The sequence below is a fragment of the Mixophyes fleayi genome, chromosome 9 (genome assembly GCF_038048845.1).
Source record: "Mixophyes fleayi isolate aMixFle1 chromosome 9, aMixFle1.hap1, whole genome shotgun sequence".
NCBI classification, from domain to species: Eukaryota; Metazoa; Chordata; class Amphibia; order Anura; family Limnodynastidae; genus Mixophyes; species Mixophyes fleayi.
The window spans coordinates 30,523,990-30,543,655 of record NC_134410.1 but is presented as its reverse complement, the minus strand read 5'-3'; the positions used below and the strand labels follow the sequence as shown (position 1 = coordinate 30,543,655).

Genomic DNA, 19,666 nt, shown 5'->3' with positions numbered 1-19,666 from the left:
TTGTTGACTACCCAGGGAAAAGATCGATAAGCTGGGGTCTTTTATTGCAGAGGTTCTTAGCTTGGATACTAGTTCCTTACAGCAGATACAGTCATTGCTTGGATTATTGAATTTTGCGTGCAGACTCATTCCTCTGGGAAGGTTTTTCTGCAGGAAATTGCAATTAGCCACAGCTGGGCTAACGAGGCCGCATGTGCGGCTTCGGCTAAAGGCTGAAATATGAGGCGACCTGCGGATTTGGGCGTCATTTCTGCTGGATTTCAAAGGCATGCGTATATGGCCGGACCGTACAATATCAGACTTAGAGCTTCACACGGATGCTTCTGGTGCTCATGGCTTCGGAGACTTTTTTCAAGGTGAATGGTGCGTTGCTCCTTGGCCTATGGAGTGGCAGCAAAACGGTCTAGTAAAGAACCTACTAGCACTAGAATTGTTTCGCATAGTTTTGTCCCTAGAGTTATGGTCCAGTCACTTGTCAGGTCGGAACATACTGTTCTGGTGCGACAATCTTGGGGTGGTTCAGGCCATTAATCAACAAAGTTCATCTTCGCTACCTGCAGTTAACCTGTTGCGCAGATTGGTGCTTAGTTGCTTAGAGTTTGATATCTTGTTTCGGGCTATGCATGTCCCGGACGTAGAGAATCGTGACTGACTCCCTATCCCGTTTTCAATGGCATCGCTTTTGGTCCATGGCTCCTCACCCGCAGAGATGCCTGCCGGGAGCTGTGTCTTTTGCATCAGCGTGTGTTTACACCTGCCCTCTTGCCGGTGCAAAAGACACAGCTCCCGGCAGGCATCTCTGCGCAGGTCTGTTGCAGCTGCCTTTGTATGTACATGCCCTTACTGTACTTGGCTATGTTAGACTGCCCCTTCCCTCACTCTTCAACCTCTACAGTCATAAGGAGTCAAAAGTGTCAGATGGTGCATATGCGTGCGTTCTCTTCATGTGTGCTGAACAATTACATGCAATTTACACTGTGCAAACTGTTGCAGTCTCACTCTGCCTCAGCCACATTATGTTCAGCAGTTATCACACATTCATACACTTTATCCTTACCAGCAAGCACATGTTAGGGATAAAGTGCATGGTGGCTTAGTGGTTAGCACTTCTGCCTCACAGCACTGGGGTCTTGAGTTTGATTCCCAACGATGGCCTTATCTGTGCAGAGTTTGTATGTGCTCCGGTTTTCTCCCACGCTCCAAAAACATACTACTAGCTTAATTGACTGCTATCAAATTGACCTTAGTCTCTCTTGGTGTGTGTGTTTGTTAGGAAATTTAGACAGAATTAGTGGCGCTATATAAATAGCTGATGATGATGGGTATGAGAACAAAGCTGGATCTTCTCTGGTGGCTAGTATACAAAGATGAGCCTTTTTGGTGCCTCGTTTAAAAAGCTGAGCCAAGTCAATATAAGCGAATGGAATTTGATAGTTTTACAATGATGACAGTAGGAGGAGTGGCGGTACGGCACTTCACCATATACACCCCCACTGCAGCCACTGGAGTTTAACCAAATCTGGTTGTTTGCATACAGCAGCTGAGCTATAGCTGATGGCTGCCGGAAACAAAAACATTGCTCCATAAAACAAAGAACTATTTTGAGTAACTCTAGAAACTAAAAACATTTGTACTTCTCTACTTCATTGTGATATTCTCTGACCATTTCCCCTTTGTAAATGCAAACAAGAGTTACAGGCACCTGAGTCATTGTTCTTATGGATGTTATCAGTAGTGTTAGAGCTTATTACATTTCCAGAATTTAGTTAGCTGGTCAAGTAGTACAGAAAGGACCCCAGGAACATTTAGGTAATCCTACTCAGAGACTTCACTTTTAAAAAACACACTCAGACTGAAAAATGCACAGACACCAAATTTTGCCAGCTATATAGTATTTTATTTTTGACATATAAAGTAAATATTTCATTTACAATAAATTAAAATAGTATATAAAGCAAAACATGTTTACTTGGACGATAATACAATTTGTTTTCTATTCAACAGCCACAATACACTGACCTCTAAAAATCTAGAATACCTTCAGCATATTTATTTTTTAAAGAATAGAGCTACATTATTGTAAATAAGTTAAGTTTAATAAATCCTGCTATGTCCATTGTTACAAATTAATATATGAAATACAAAATGTGCATTGCTTTCATAAATGAGCCTTACCAGACCTCTCACGCATTCACGTGAATAAGGAATGCAATGGAAACTAGACTGTACATATATGTTCATATAAATACCTCTCTGGAATAAAGGTTCCTCTTAGAATAACTGCAATGCCTGTATGTATCATACTGGGCGAGCTATGCTATAGCCAATCATATAAGGGCTTTAAGATAATCACTAGTGGGGATCGTATATATATATATATATATATATATATATATATATATATATATATATATATACATACACGAGGGCTGTTATATGGCCTGGATTTAAAATAGACCTACCAAGCGGCCTATGCAATAGGAATTGACATTTGCCATACACTATATATGAACAGAATCTTTTTCATTGAATAATTTACACAATTTTTAACTCACGTTTCTAACTTCTTTTTCACAATATAATTTCTATATTTTTATATTTCGCTTAAGAAACTTATAAAAACATTGTGGAAACAAAATAAATGTTTTTAAATAATGAAAAAAAGTATGGAGTGATTTTGAATAATTAGTTTAATAAATTTTATCGTGGCCCTGTTATAAGAGACTGCCCATTATAAAGCCTATTTGTGATTGTTGCTTAAAAGTCACAATCTTTGCTGTCAAATGGAGAATCTTATACATTATAATTAGACATACTTAGCTTTGGCGTTGCCCACAATAAATTACTCCTAGAGCATGCATTAATGTATAAGAAAAAGAAAAATGCATGTGCATTAATTTAAGTTAGTCCACATGTGAGACAGCCTGGATGGGCTGATGGTCATTCTGGCAATAAGCTATAAAATTGCAATGACACGTTGCCAAAATCACTTTAACAAATTTTCTTAAACAAACAGGCTGAGTATGTTGCTTTGTCCAAGACCAGAACAATCGTCTCATTAAGCCCTGCGGGGGACACGATTAAGCCCAGCCCCATGCATTTAATGCCGTGAATTTTGGTGACTGCGGGACCTTTGCCTACTCTTCCGGTAGCTCCAAAATTCAGGAGCCTCCCCGGAATTCCGGGAGAGTAGGCAAGTATGACATTGGGTATCCAAGTTGGACAGATCTATACATTCAGCACTCATGCCGTGTATCCAGATAGGATGGGGTACTTCTAAGCAGATAGTCCGTTAAGTGATCATCTGCCAATTTTAATAACTGCTTTCCATTGGATCATGTTTGGATTTGCCAAAAGCTTAGTAGTCACACACTGCACTATCAGCCCCATTTGCTGATATTTGCCCTGGTAACATTGTGACCAGCATAACTTGTAATAAATATAATTTTGAAACACAAGCCACAAGTATTTTCGGCGTAGAGAAACAGAGTGTGCTTTCTTTGTTTCAAAAACTCATATAACTATTTATCATTATCTGCCTCGCTGAGGCCAATATTGACATTATTTTATCACCCCTTTTTGTGGCAATAAAAAACTACCTTTCAACTAAATTTAGTTGAAAATATTAGTTGGCACAGATGAGCGTTACTCAGCAGTCTGAACTGGAGCGATAAAAGTTATTACCACATATTTTGCCAGTTGCCATCATTGTGCTCATACGTGACTCAACTTGCAAAGAAAAAAGCTAATAAAAAATGCACTAAAGCATTTAAAAAAAAATAAAAATAGAAAAACTCCACACAAACAAACACAAACAACATTATATATACTGTATACTATACAAACTATATATAATGCTAATATTTTTAATTTACATTAAAAGGATTGGATATGAAATGTCGACAGTCATAATGTCTACATATTTAAAATGTCTACACAGTTAAAATGTCAACATACATGTGCAAACATTCAAAATGTCAACGTTTATAATGCATACAGGGTTGTAACGTTGACATTCAAAATGTCGATATAAATAAACAGGTGTAATCAATAAAAATGATAATATATGTAATAAAAACAAAAGAAGTCAATGAATGCAAACAAAAACAGCTTGCCCCCCCTTCTCCCCAAACAGATTAACCAATGCTAGTGCTGCCAGCCTAGGCTGGTCATAGCAGAAGGGTAGGGGTCAAACAGCGTGGGGTCCGCCAATTTCACTATTACCAGGACTAGGCTTCGCCAGCTTTGCTGGTGGCACTATAGCAGGGAAACCCAAACTATGGAGTTCCCCCTGCCATAATGTCAACCAGCCCCAGGCTAATCAGCACGGAGCTGTAGTCCCTAGGGAGGTTGGGTCCACAATAGCACTATAGCACAATAGTGCTGATAACACTAGGACTCTTCCCACACTCCTGCCATGGAGGGTGTGGGGTAAAATTAGTTGATTAAATGTATAAATCCATTTTGTCCCTGGTGCACTACAGGTCCCATCATGCTCAAGCTGCCATAAGTGTTTTGGCATGCTAGCATTTGTAGCACTACAAGCACCAGCATACCCATGGCTGCCAGGGCATGCTGGCACTTGAGGAACCACAAGTTAAGCCCACAGCACTAGGGTTGGTTAAGCTCTTGTAGGGAGGGTGTGGGGGTACACCATTTTTTTGTACATTTATTGCTGTTATTTATTTACATATGTTGTCTTTTGTATTGTTTACATCAGTTTATTTATGCTGACATTTTGAATGCTGAAATTAAAACCCTGTACACATTTTAAATGCTGACATTTTGAATTTTTACACATTATGTATGTTGACATTTGAACTGTGTAGATATTATGAACATGTAGACATTATGACTTGTCAACATTATGGTGTCAACATTTTGAATGTCGACATTCCAACTACATTCCCATTAAAGAACACAACTTTTACAACATTTTATAAATGCATTTTTTTTTTAAAAAAGTTATTCAAATATTATAATACCTCATTAAAAACTGATTTATTGCTAATCCAAGAATAAAGCATTTATTAATACTTCTGACTAGTAATGCCATTAACAGATTCACTAGATAACCCTTATAATACATAACCATGTGAGAGACAATTGCCAGCGGGAGCCAGCAATCATTACAGCTGGTGAGGTTGTCATTCACAATAACTGGGTTATAGTTGACAGTAACTCCAGTGGCAGATTAGGTGGAGCTAAACCAACCAATTTCGCCCGCAGGTAAAAGGATTTTTCGCCCTGTAATAAATCAGCCTTGATTTCTAAGTAGCTTATAAAGGATATTTAATAGATGCCTTTATTAAGTTTAGGCAAAGGCATGATTTCTGTGTTTCTTGTATAATGGAGAAAATAAGCTTTTCAAAGCAAATATTAGCAGTTGCAACACACATCTTTCATGAGATGAAGATGATTTGTGGTAAATACAAATTAGTAGATAAGAAGGGAGGAAGATTCAGCAGTTCAGTGGTTCTCGCTGAAAGATGCAATATCTTTGTGAACTCTAAAGTACCATCTAGGCTGTTTTAAAAACATAGAATGTGGACATTGACCTCTTGAGCTCTACAGTAAATTCGTGTAACAAGATTGACAGAGAAAATCATTTGTAAAAGTTATTTGTCATAATTACCCCAAAATAGCAGTTCATTATCCTGTCTTGAATGCTTCATGGCCTTATCTGTGTGGAGTTTGTGTGTTCTCCCTATGTTTGCGTGGGTTTCCTCAGGGTGCTCCGGTTTTCTCCTACGCTCCAAAAAAAACATACTAGTAGGTTAATTGGCTGCTATCAAGATTGACCCTAGTCTCTCTCTCTATGTCTTTGTGTGTATGTTAGGGAATTTAAACTGTAAGCTCCAATGGGGCAGGGACTGATGTGAATGAGTTCTCTGTACAGCGCCGCGGAATCAGTGGTGCTATATAAATAAATGGTGATGATGATGATATATAGACGCTTCAAAGATGTTACAGATTAAAAATTACACCAGTGAACTGCAGTTAAAGTAAACTAAATATCTAACATTTTTAGTCTGGATAATAAAAATGTAATCTACAAATATCTTGTATACTATCAATAGTCCTAACTGAACTTCATCAGGCCATTTCCTGTACATAATCCCTTTCTGGAACTATACATAACATGTTACTGTTTTCAATTGTTTCAGATAGTATTCAATCCAGGCCTATCAGAAGGTATATGTTAATTAGTTATAGTTTTCATTCAACTATATACTGATTCAGAGCTCTGTGTCAATACATTTATTCTTTATTATATAATCAGCCATCTTTGCTGCATAATCTTAGATTATTAGTACATATTACTCATTACATATTAATCGTTAATCTAGTCCGCCAACAAAAGTTTGAAACATCTTGCACATAAAGTGGAGTGAGTTTAAATTACCCTGAGATTGTAACATACAACATTGCATAGTGCTTATGTAAAGTGTTGCATATTATTTAGCATTTTTGACCTATTATGGACACCTATAGATATATACAACAATAATCTATTTTCAAAAAAGTTTTGCAAAATCCATCCTTTGAATTCTCTCTTAAGTAAGCAACACATTACAGTAAATGGCGGTAGTTCTTTGCATAAGAACTTGCTATGGGAACAAGAAAGGTGCTTGTGCCAAACTTCATATTTGAAGTATTCAGCCAAAAAGACCCACCCACAAGTCTCTGAAAAGGACTTTGACATTCTAGGCCTGATTCATTAAATCGCGTAACTGGCGTTTTCTTCGCATATAATGCTCACAATGACTCAGAACTGGACCATACGCCACAGAGAGCAGCAGAGTTCCTTTCACCTTCGAGCCCAAAGGACACTGACGACAGCCTACGGTTTCAGGGAGGGAATGGGGTGGGAAAGAGGCGTAGGCCCGTAGTCAACGTACAGGTTCGAGATCACGCAGCAGCATCCGTTTCAAGTTTTGGGCATCTCTAAGGTACTTGTTTTTCAGCCGTATTTCTTGCTCCAGCTACAAGTCTAGTCTATGTGCCGATTACTAGTGATGGCGGCTGAGCATGTATGCTAGAACAAATGTTTGCCATCAGGAGCAACTGTAAAAATGTATTTTATGCACAGAAGACATTAATTACATCCTATTAAAGGTTTTTCATGTGCGGAAAAAAGCAAAAAAATACAACCTTTTATTTTCTTAATGTTTTGCCATTAATGACTCAGGGCCTGATTCATTAGTGATCTTATCTTGTGCAAAAGTTAAGAGGCTTATTTTTAAGAAGAAACGTGGGAGATAAGAGTGAAGTTAAGATGCATTTTCATCTTAACTTAAGAAATTCTTCACTTACGCAGTGGATTTGGCTTCTTATCTCCCTTTTCTGAGCATGCACAGAGTGGATTTACTTAAGATAAGCAAAAAAACGGCAGATAAGATCACTAATGAATCAGGCCCTCTATTATTAACATTAATTTTCACTAATTGAAAAGGTTTTTTTTTCCTGTGCATTCTTTTGAGAGTTTATATTCCGCATATGTATAGGACATTTCCTGCAGTGTCCTGTCTATTAGAGCAGGCCAGACCTACACCCTTATTCAACACCACACACATCTTCACATCCGCTCCTTGTTGAATACGAAGATACGGATACCCGTTTCATAGGAATTTTATTTTTTTAAATGCACATTACGTTAGTTTTGTGTGCTTTAATGAGTCAGCCCCTCTATGGCGTTTTTTTAAAGTCATTTGAGAAACCCTGTCCTTTGACTCAGTGACACAGTACCATCATTTGAGGCCTGTACCCATAAAATAAATCCTAACATAGCTTAATATCAGAACATTCTAAATGAACCAATTAAAATATGAGTGCAAGTAGACTTATTTTTAACATAAACTGGTGCCACTGCGTTGAGTCAGTTCAATAGGCTACTCCAAGAATCCGCCTTTGCTTTTCTATCACTAAATTGTTCTTTGAGCATGTGGATGAGGTGCTTCAATATATTTTTTTTTACAAGCATGTTGATAGTGCAAGTCTATCGAAAAAATGATTCTATTCTTTTTGCCAGTGTGCTTGTTCAACCTTCAGCCCCCACTCAAAAACCATATGTATCTGCCCTTTAGTTGTACAGAAATGACTCTCAACTACAACTTTGATGCATAAACCTAACTTTCATCGCTGTCCCGTTTCTCCAGGGAAGCAAACACTTCAGATTTCTCTTGCAAGCTTCCAGATTTCTTCCTCTGGGCAATACTTGTAACTGACTGTTTTCTAATGGTAGAAAGTCTCCTTCGAAAGTTTTCCCCTGAGAAGAAGTAAAGCATGGGATCAAAGCAGCAGTTAGATGCTGCAAGGGCCAAAGTTATCACAACCTTTTTCTGCTCCCATAACTCGGCAGTACAGTCGGGATTTCTCGTTGCTGAATGTGATATGGAATATAGATGTATTGTCCGCTGGATATGATACGGCAGAAAACTTAGAAAGAACACAGTCATGACAATAATTATCATTCGAATCGCCTTCTTCCTGGAAGCCTGTTGTTTCTTTAAAGAGTTTTTCTGCAATGTCCTTATAATCATACTATAGCAAACCAATATGATAATAAATGGAGCGATGAAGCCAAAGATCAGAGAGATATAGTTGAGAATGAGCAGCTTTGTAACATTTTTGGGGGTTATTGGAGGCTCAAAGCACTTTGTTATATTATCTTGTGAGTATGAACCACCCATTAGAAAAGGTGAACTTGTTAGAGCGACAAATAACCATATTCCAGCACAAACCCATTTGGCTCTCGTTACAGACACCAGTTTAAGGTTTTTCACTGGGAAGACTATTGCCAGAAAGCGAGTGAAGCTCATTGCTGTCAAGATGAAAATGCTGATATACAAGTTGACGTAGAAGATGTAGGAGCTGATTCTGCACAAGAAATCGCCAAACACCCAATGTGATTTCCTGACATAATAGTCCACTCGAAAAGGAAGGGTGCAGATGAAGACTAGATCAGAGACGGCAAGGTTGAGCATGTAGATGTGGAAAGCTGTTCTTTGACTGTAGGTTTTTAAGAGAACAAACAAAGCAAATGTGTTCCCTATGAGGCCAAACAGGGTGAACATAGAGTATGCAGTAGAGTAAACTTGGTTGCGGAAAACATCGATATTGCAACCTGCCCAGGATGCCTCAATGTGTGGAGTTGTATTCAACATGGTTTCTTCCAAAAGATACAAAGTTGAAACCTAGCAAAAAGAAGTGGGTTTTATTAATAAAAATATTTATTTTTTATAATATATTTTGTAACAATAGAGTATCTCTGTCTAAATCAGTCACACTGTACTTTAGATAGTATCGGAATATTATTCATTTGTTTCGGAAATTGGTTACATAATTTATTTAGCATTTTGAATATATCTTCATACTCAGCTTATGTTACTTTCTGTAATACAAGTTGCGTTTTATAGAAAGATGAGGAAGAACACAAATTGAACAGTTGATCTGGTACATTACAAATAAAGATGGCTGCTGCTACTGTAGCTTTTTGAAGAGGAATTAAAGCAGCCCTGCAATTCTCATATAGTTATCATGACTCTTATATACTCCATGATGAGTTTTATAAAAATAAGGGTAGGGGAAATGGAGGTGGTCACACCAATTGTTTGTAAGTGATAATACCCTTATCATATATGAATTCTTTCATTAATGTGTTATTTAGATCTTATTTTCCAGTAAGGGGTGCACCAAAACCTTTGATAGTTAGGTCAAAAAAGAAAGAAAGAGAAAGGAAATAGGTTCAGTAAGATGCACTAATCACTTCACAAAACTAGATCTCAAAAAGTATCGGGGATTCTCAAATATAAAACTTAACCTTTAATAGATTAATTAAAAACAGCAAAATATCTCCAACAGAATATAATAGAAAAAAATGATATATAGTGTGTAAAAGCTGGTCACACCTCATAAGTCTCAAAAGCATTATTTATGGGGGGGAAGTATTATTTAATAATGTCATTGTATATAGCGGCTGAATACATACAATACTTCTACTGTTATCACCCCTCTACAGTGTGTAATTGCAATCTCATTGCATGCTGTGTGTAGCTATGCACAAGAGTAGAACTAATAAAAGGTTCCTATCAGTGGATCTATGTGATCACATGTAATTCGTTACATCTGTTGCAACAATTGTAACAGAGAGTGTATACTACGTAATCCCTGTATTTGCTCCCTATCTTCAATCGTGTACAAAAAGGTTAACTTGATATGTTTGATACAAACTTTTACTGAAATGTTGGGTTCTTCACTAGACAGAGACTGGTGTACCTGAGGAGTCTGTAGTAACATCTGAATTCTTAAGGAAAGAGCTCCGTCTGTGGCAGATTGTCCGATAAGGTGTCCTCTTTTTTGTCTGAGTTATAATATTCTTCCCATTTACATTGGCGATCCTAAAAAAAATAAGTAAACAAGGTAATAATTTGACCTCAAATATTAATATATGTTTCAAAATTGGAGCAGAGCATACCTCCACTACCTCTGAAGTGGTTGAGGATTTAACTGCACACAGGACAATAGGTCTAAATACCATGTGTGCACACTGCAGCTCCCTGACAGAGAATAGGCAAATATGAAGGAAAGAGTGGAAATGTGCCATTATCTTCTAAATATTTGTCTTAGATCAATCATAGAACCCAGCATTATTCATAATGGGACTGCACTCTCTATTAACACAACCTTATATAAATCAAGTAAATACAAATATGACAATATTCTGCATTACCCACAATGCATTTTCAAGCTGACTACTTTTGCAATGGCACATATATGTATATGTGTATATATATATATATATATATATATATATATATATATATATATATATATATATATACATACATATATAGATATATACATATATATATATATATATATATATATATACACACACACAAGTTAACCCGTGCAAGATACTCATGCATTCTAGTCAAATCAAGCTACTTAAGGTGTTAAAAAGGTTCTTGTCATGCATTTGGGCCTAGCCCAGGCCTCCTCAGGGCAAGAGCGTTACTTCCCGACGTAAGCGCCCTTTTTTAACGTGGTTTTGTCCACATGTCACCACCTCATCATTCTTCTCCATCACCTCATCCTTCATTTTCATCGCCACATCTATCCAGATGTCTATCCAGACACAGGGATCTCTCTCAGCGGTCCTGAGTATCACACTCCTCTCACTCTGTCACCCCCGGCAACCACCAACCACTCCCCACTGTCACCCCCAGCAAACACCAACCCCTCCCAACTGTCACTTCTCCTTCAAGAAATATATATATATATTTTTTAAATCTTATAAACACTTTTAACAATTAGCAAATTAAATTAACAAATTAAAAACATCTTAGTATACCAAATTTCAGCCCTTTCTGAATTTTTTTTCCACACACACTAAGAATTTAGTAGGTCAGTGTATAACTCCGCCCAGCAGGTGGCGCTGCAGCTTGGTTTTATTTTTTCCACACACAGACAGACTAACACACGCCACTTAGCATTTATATTATAGATATATATATATGCAGCAAGAAGTGATTGATTGATTCCCTGTAAAACACACCTCTACTAAACATTTAGCCTAGTATCACCATAAACATAGTGCACATAAATATGACTCCTGGCTGCAAAGACCATTAATTGTTAATAAGCCTCCTATTCCCCAAATAATATTATTGAGGGAATGAACATACATTAGAAACACATTCTTCATGGCAAAACATCTTCCATTTTGCAGCTTTCCAACTTAATCTGTTGGTTCAACAAGTCTTAAGGGTAGAGTTTACCTATTAAAACAGTATTAAATATTCATAGTAAGATATAACATGCAAAAATCATTTTACTGCAATAGATACAGATTAGTCCTTGTTCATCCCTACAAAATGTAAATCTTCCAATTTCCTAATCTAAAATGCTTCTCATTTTTAATCTCTGTAACTAGATGTCTTCCCTTGTCAGAACTGATATTCTTTGCAATTGCCCACATTTTGAGCTGGCCATGTTCGGCAAAATGTATAGCTGTAGGTGTAGGTAGATTTTTTACTCTGATTGTAGATTTATGAGATTACATTTGATCTTTAATTTCACAAATAGTTTGTCCTACGTAGATCTTGCAGCAAAGTTATAAAAGCTTATATACAAGATGTGAGGCAGTAAAGATAAAGAATCTTTTGACATGTATGGGGTATACGTAAGTAGGGTGGCAAAAACAATCCTAGTATTTTAGCACTGAGCACACTTAGACAGGAAAAGTCAAAATATGAAGCCAGCTAAACATCCTGGCATTTATATATTTTTCCCAAATATCTGTAATAAGTTATATTTAAGTTATATTTAAAAATGTTTGTCTTCTTAAATAGAAGCGATGGGTATAAGAGAAGCGGTAGAATGTTGGCTTTTGAGTCCAATAAAATATACCAGTGTCTATTTACTATTTTAACTATCTCATTGCTTAATGTGTTATATGTGGTAATGAAAACATGTCTCTGAGCCCCTTATTACTATTTATGGCTAAATGCTAACTATGATCTATTTTGAAAACCTATTTCATATTATATAACAATATATTAGGGTATTCATGCCCCATTTTGCCCATTTTGGTCACCTGTACATGTCCTACCTCTGGCTCAGGCTCAATATTAATATTATTTTTTTTCCTAGCGATCTAAGTTTAACTAACTTCTGTGTAATTTTACTTTCTCTACTTTTACTGTATATATAAACTTCTCAAATAAGTAGTTGCAATACATCTAACATACTTCACATTGTCCAAGGTATATATTTGCATATGAGAGGTCCATGTTTGACCCCATTGCTGTACCCTTCAACTGCAAGAAGAAGCAATTCTGGAAGAATGAACAATTCTTATGGACAACCACTTTAAGAAGATACAATCAAAGCTGTTTCTGAACCCAGACAGTCTTTCCTGTGTGCCTTGTTTATTGGATATAGGCTCAATAACTCCATTATGTGGAAAAGAACGCTTTCAATATGCAATGTCAAAAATAAATAATCTTTATTGGACAAAGTGATGTAATCTATTTTGTAAACAAAATGTATGAGTATTTACTTGTTTGTGCTTACGAGGCCATGTTAATACAGTCTTGGAATTGGAGTGCAGTTTGCCTTTTTTACTAGTGGAGGTCACTGGCGGTTAATCCTCAGCACTGGCTCATGCTTGCTACACAAGTATTACCTCAGCTAGTGCATTAATCAATAAAAGATGTTAAAAGTAGTTAAAACTGGTAAATCTATATTACTTTTAGACATGTGTAGGATCTCGTCTATCCTGTTTTTATGTGCATAAACATTTGAAAATTATATTTACATTTACTGTGTTTGTTTATAAAATACATATCAAGCAGCTTTGTAGTAAAATAAATAATAAAATGAAAATGTCACACCAAATGCTCACATGCATGCAAAATGGCACCCTCCTATTTGTAGAAGAAATATTAGATTATTATAAATTGATAGTAAACTACACCAGGCTCGGACTTACAATCCTGTGATTCTGCGCTATTTGTGCAGTAACATACTCCCACCTGTGGTGTCACTGTTTGCTGAAATGTTGCCATCCAAGCAATGCGACTGTTAACATCATCCTCCAGCCAGTAATGGGCACCAGGGCTGTAACTAGGGCTGTGCGACAGGGGCGACCGCCCAGTGCGCAATGCTGAAGGTGGGCGCAATTTAGGAATATTTTAGGTTAATTTGGTTAAAATTGAGGGCTAGGGGGGCGGCATTTGTCTTTCTCGCCCCAGGCACTAGAATTTTGCTCTGATGAGTACACCTGTGCTGTGACTTTATAAGTCTCTCACAGCTACCAGTGTTGGTTACAGGTTCTATTTTTGGTTCCTGTCTCCTGCTATGCATTGGTTTGCTCACTATTGCTGATCTCATGCTTGCACTTAATTATGATACTACCTGCTGCCTGCCACTGACACTGGGCATGTAAATGATTATGATATTTGCCTGTCGCCTTGCACTGACTCATTGCTGGGACCTGATTACATTACCTGTCTGCCACTTACCTCTGCTGATCATCACCATCAGTCAGTACTTCCTTGGTTCCTGGATATATGGACAATTACCTGTGAGTGACTTTTATTATATAGTTTATTGTGTCACCAATATTACATTTATGTTTTGCCACGGGATTGCGCTGTAGATAAGATACTACTGCTACTTGCTTAAGTCCTGGAGGCATCTGACTACCAGTGTGCATGTACAAGTCCTATTGGAAAAGGGCTTCCTATGGGTGAGCATTATGATTAGCTTGGTTGTAATATTTTATTACAACATCATTGACTATACTCTTGCATTATATATGTATACAGGACAATTATTATACCCTCATGTTATATTACAGGTATGCTATGCATATCTCAAATGTGTTGCGATGTGTAATGTGTTATTTCACAAAATGTAAGAGTGAACTCCCTCCCAAGGAGTACAGTATTTGAAAGTAGATTCCATTTAATGTATATATTATAGTGTGTAAGAGCTGTGAATTACTTTACTCAAATATGACATGAAGTACTTTGATATTAAATGAATATTCTGGTGCCCAACAAGAGTGGTTGCAGATATCTGTTTTTGGTCTTACTGATCTCTCAGCGTGCTAAGTATAAATCTAATTGATCATGATTGCAATTTGACCAGGATAGCATGTCAATGTGGTTAGTATAAGTAAGGAGAAGATATATCCACATAGAGTGTAAGAACCCCTGGATGCTTTGTAAGATTCATCTTAATGCTGATGGGGGCATTCCTTGCCAAATAAGTCACTTGGGATTGGTGTGAGCATCACGTGATTGGCTAACATTTAATTCTGGGAAGATCTCTTCAGCAAGGTACAACCCCAGGTTGATCGCAATAAGTAACGGAAAAACGATATACTGGGCACTAAAAACCTTAGCAATGATAAACAGTGCTAATCTCAGCTGCAGCTCTCACTAACAGGCTCTGCAACCTGTGACAACTAAACAATGACAAAAAAAGCAGGAAAGCGCATGTTGTCTGTCTGTATTTCTTCCTTATCGCCCTTACAGCAATCACCATTTTTATGTTGGAAAAACTATTGTCGCAATTATAACAATCAGAAAAATGATTACTGCCGATGCCATGTAATAATAAGCATATGATTTCATTGATAATATTATAGTGCAGGCCTGATGTTTTAAGTGGAGAGTAGATCACAGAGTTAAGATCATAGTTGCCTACTCTCCCGGAAATGTCCGGGAGACTTCAGAATTTCTGGGAGTCCTCCTGGACTCCCAGGAGAGCAGGCAATTCTCCCGAATCCTGGCCGCCTCAGTAAATTAAAAGGAGGGGGGTGGTTAGTGATGCCGGGCAGGCGACATCATGGCCCCGCCCCCTGATTTTATTGTTCCAAAATAGTTATAACCGATTATAGAGGCAGGACTAATGACTCGATTCATCGAGCCCTGCCCCACACACCCATCTGCCCCCCGGATCTCCCAGGAAAAAACTTGCCTTTGTCGGCAAGTATGGTTAAGATGTAAAACAATTTTTGATGCAATAAATTTGAGTCAGGTACTGCCTCGTGTGAAGCAAATACATTTTGCCCTAGAAACCATGGGAGAACCTATTATCTTTTTTTCTTTTTATGTAAATGTAGTTGGAAACACACCTTTTGAAGGACCATTTATTTATGTTTAAAATCAACGTTAATCCTTGGTAAATAAACGTTGAGCTGATACTCAACCTGAACAGTGACCAAGATTGGGCATTTTATATTTTACTTTTTTGAACATCTATCAATCTTATCCCATCTGTGTTTTACATGCAAGCTTACATAAAATATAGATCTGCCAGAGTGCCAGCTCCCTGCTTTTCACGGGAAGGAAGCAAGGGTGGGGGGAGCTCCTCACAGGACACCTGGAAACGGGATGTCTGCTAATTTCAGTGTTATGTCAGGAAATCATTTTGTGTCTCACTTCTGAGCTCAGAAATATTGTCCTATAAACATGTGTTTATGAAATAAAAGCTTTGTTGCTGTGCATTAGCATTGGTATCAATGTACAGAAATCTTAATTTGGTGAGTCATATCTATTTGTTACGTTGGTTTGTATGAAACCCCAAAGATTCTGATATCCTCAATTCGGCCACAATTTGACTAAAAATCCATAAATTGTGGCTACTTACAATCAACTCTGAAAATTGAAAAAAGCAAAATGACTTTAGCACTTTTTTTTTTTTGCAAAGGGCTAGTGCTGTGTAAATAAAAATGTAAAAATAAATAATGACAAAAATGAGGAACCTTCCCAAATTCTCATTCAGACCCAGTTCTAGACAGCTTGGGGTTGTGTCAGTCAGATTACGAATGTGGCCATAATAAAACCTTACCCAAGGCTGTTCAGCGCACAGCTGTTACCTCTATTGGTGTGAGATGGAAAAAAAAGTGTGCCCTCCTCGCCCAAATGCTGCCAACCCTGCATTGAAAAGTGATGGGGATTGTTCCAACACCACTTGCCCTAGGGGTCATTGTAACTAACAGGATTGGCAATATATGACAGAGGGGGTGAGTGGGTTGAGTCCTAATATTTAGGTTAAAGGTGGCAAGTACATGCTGATACCACCACTGAGATTCTGATGAATTGATCACCAGTCCCCCCTTCTCACTACAAATGGACATAGTGACTATTGAATATTCCCTTGCTGCAGTCTCAGAAGTTTGGCTGCAAGCTTTCTGTAAACAGTTCTCTCCAACAAACTATAAACATTTATCAGTAAATAAAATAGATATTCTTTTCCCTAGAACTATTAATCCACTTCTGATGCAAAATTAGTCAAGCAAGTATAATAATTCAAGCACCAGGAATCATAAAGAAACTATACATTATTTATGTACTATAATATATTATTGTAACTTGTAAAAAAGTGGGTTATTCTACCGCACCAACTGAAGGATTCGATCCCAGTGTTAATATATATATATATTATAATAATGATAAATAAATAGACATATTTCTCTGGGGTGCTACCTAGAAATATAATCATGTCATGTTGAACAGCAAAAAACAGGAGTTTCTTTTAATTAGGTGCACTCAATCCTCTGAAATTAACCTTTTTTTTGAACAAGTATAAGTACCCTCTTAAAACATAACTTTTATTGTCATAAACTTTTTAAAAGCGAAATATTGAGTATTGAAGTTAATTAAGATATTTTTTAAATGATGATTGTACTAACATTATTAGCAATAGTATCACAACACATCAGGTATATGTTTAGGGAAAGGAGGGTTAGTATTTTTGTAATTATTAATATTTCTGATACACAGTGAGCCCCGAGTTCAAAGTTCTCAATCAGAATGATACTATTAATTATCCTATGGTTAGGGATTTCGGGGTGATCAGAGGCTGAGACCTCTGATATGGTATGTGGTTGATAATCAACTGAGAGGTCACCTGGGAGCGGATTCTCTGTACTCCGTATTGGATAAAATAATGTCAGTGAAGAGAGACACTTGATTGAAAAGAAGCTCTTTCATCTACAAACCAAGTCAAAATGAATTAGGTATTTGAACATTTCAGGTGATCTAAATAAATACACTTTATTGATTACAAATAGTGGTTAGCACAAAAAGGAGCAGAGATAATAATTTTGGAGAAAGATCAAAGAGGTATACAATACCTATTATAGATGCATGACCGCTGAGATAATCTCAAATGCAACGCATGGTCCAATCAAAGGATATTGGACTTAAACATTGAAGCCTATAGTTAATTAAAAATTTGTCATAAATCGGTATAAAGAGGTCCGATTAGGAAGGTTTTAATGTTAAAAAGGTAAGCGTTATATTAGGATTATGAATGATACTGTATTAGAGATTTAATATAAAATGACACTAAGATTACTTAATCTTACTTATTTCCAATCTAGTTTGGTCCGTCATTGGACCAATAAGAAAGCGATGGGCGGAGATATAATATATGCTCTAAAAAGATTACATCGCTATTGATTAGCATTGTTACCGATCAAGTCTAATATAAAATGGGGAAATGTAATATCTAAAATCATACTTACTATTTTATGTGATACATAACACGATATATTATTTAGGTTAATAAGTCTCATTTGCTTCCATTCAAACTCGGATCAAGAATTTACCAATGAGAATCGATGGGAGGAGTTATAACACTCCCCCATAGGAAGATATCACTGCCACTCAAGATGGATATCCAATAGTAAATAGATCTTACTGCAGTGACGTAAGCAAGTTCATACGGAACTGACACTATATAAGAAGTGTCAGTGTATCCTGTCTGCTTACCTCGATTAAGCAAGACAGCGAAACGCGCGTTGGCATTACAGCTGGATGCACATGATATAACTTAAATACAAGGAGGAATTGGCAAATGCAGTTTATACCCCTAAATACCCAGAGTTAGAAGGGGACTACTAGGCAGGTAGCAATTCACACCCCATAAACCATTGTATCCAGGATAGCAGGGTGCCGTTATTTCAGGCTGGATATATAAGATACGAATAGTGTGAGTGACAATAGAACTCTAAACTATATAGAAGAATGCAAGTGGTGTGAATTTTTCTGCAGTACGCCAGTATTATCCAGGAGTTTAATGGCTATTAGACCATTTCAAGTTTAATACAATAGATACCATAGACTCGTTATAATAGCTCTATGGGGCTGTAGTGCATCCATACAACTACTCCTCGATTATATATGCAGGTTTGCCAAATTTCAACCTCCATACCATATGGTCTATATATTAAACTCATATAGGTATAATATTTATGTGCATCCAGATCATTTTAATCACAATTTTTATTTATGAGCACAATTTTACCCTATATTTCGCTTTTAAAAAGTTTATGACAATAAAAGTTATGTTTTAAGAGGGTACTTATACTTGTTCAAATAAAAGGTTAATTTCAGAGGATTGAGTGCACCTAATTAAAAGAAACTCCTGTTTTTTGCTGTTCAACTTGTAAAAAAGTGTCAGATCTAAAAGGATCGTCTTTCATATTTAAATATGTGTTTTCAAAGACTTCATCAATGTTTTCCAGTTACTCTGAGTCTGTGCCCACAATCCAGACACACTGGTAAGCTAATATTAGTGTTTGTTTGGTAGAGAATGTAGATTGTAGCTCTATTGTTGAAAGAACTGACATGAATGATTTTAGGAGGGAGGTCTTCCTGCCTCTTCCGAGTGCAGGAAGAGGGGGGGGGTGTGGGGGGCGGTCTTACTGTCAGGGGAGGGGGGTTGCTCTCAGTGCAGGAGGGGTTGTCTTTGGGGGGGACTTTCTCTCAGGAGACGGGGGGGTTGCTCTCAGTGCAGGGGTTGTTGTCAGTGTGTGTGGGGGGGGGCTTGCTGAGCTGGCAACTTGGTAGCAGTTTTTACAAAGTTCTAAAGACCATTGAGGGTCTATTATTATGAGTCATTTTTATGAAGAGACCCGTTTCCAATTCAGAAAATCTCCCCTGTTTGCGTGACTTTGGGACAGAAGTCTTCCTGCACCTTCCAGTACTGTGCTGTTGCCCAACTGTAAGACCAACTGAGCCAATATTTGTTTTGGCTAATCAATTCACAAATCTTTTATTACTAGCCCAAACACAAAAATAGTTAAAAAAAAAAAAACAATTAAGAGCATAAACCACCATTTATAAAGCAAATGTGTCTT

At 37.1% G+C, this 19,666-nt stretch overlaps 1 protein-coding gene across 2 annotated transcripts in view; it reads right to left on the bottom strand.

Moving 5' to 3' along the window:
- Nucleotides 1-1,884: 1,884 nt before the first annotated feature.
- Nucleotides 1,885-19,666, bottom strand: part of CYSLTR1 (cysteinyl leukotriene receptor 1) — a 44,410-nt gene continuing 26,628 nt past the window's right edge. For both annotated transcript variants that reach the window (XM_075187198.1, XM_075187197.1), the window contains exons 2-3: nt 10,279-10,400; nt 1,885-9,197 (exon numbers count right to left, since the gene is read on the bottom strand). In XM_075187198.1, the coding sequence (XP_075043299.1) occupies nt 8,130-9,197; nt 10,279-10,299 (1,089 nt within the window). In that variant the 5' untranslated portion in view covers nt 10,300-10,400 and the 3' untranslated portion in view covers nt 1,885-8,129. The remainder of the gene's footprint in view (nt 9,198-10,278; nt 10,401-19,666) is intronic.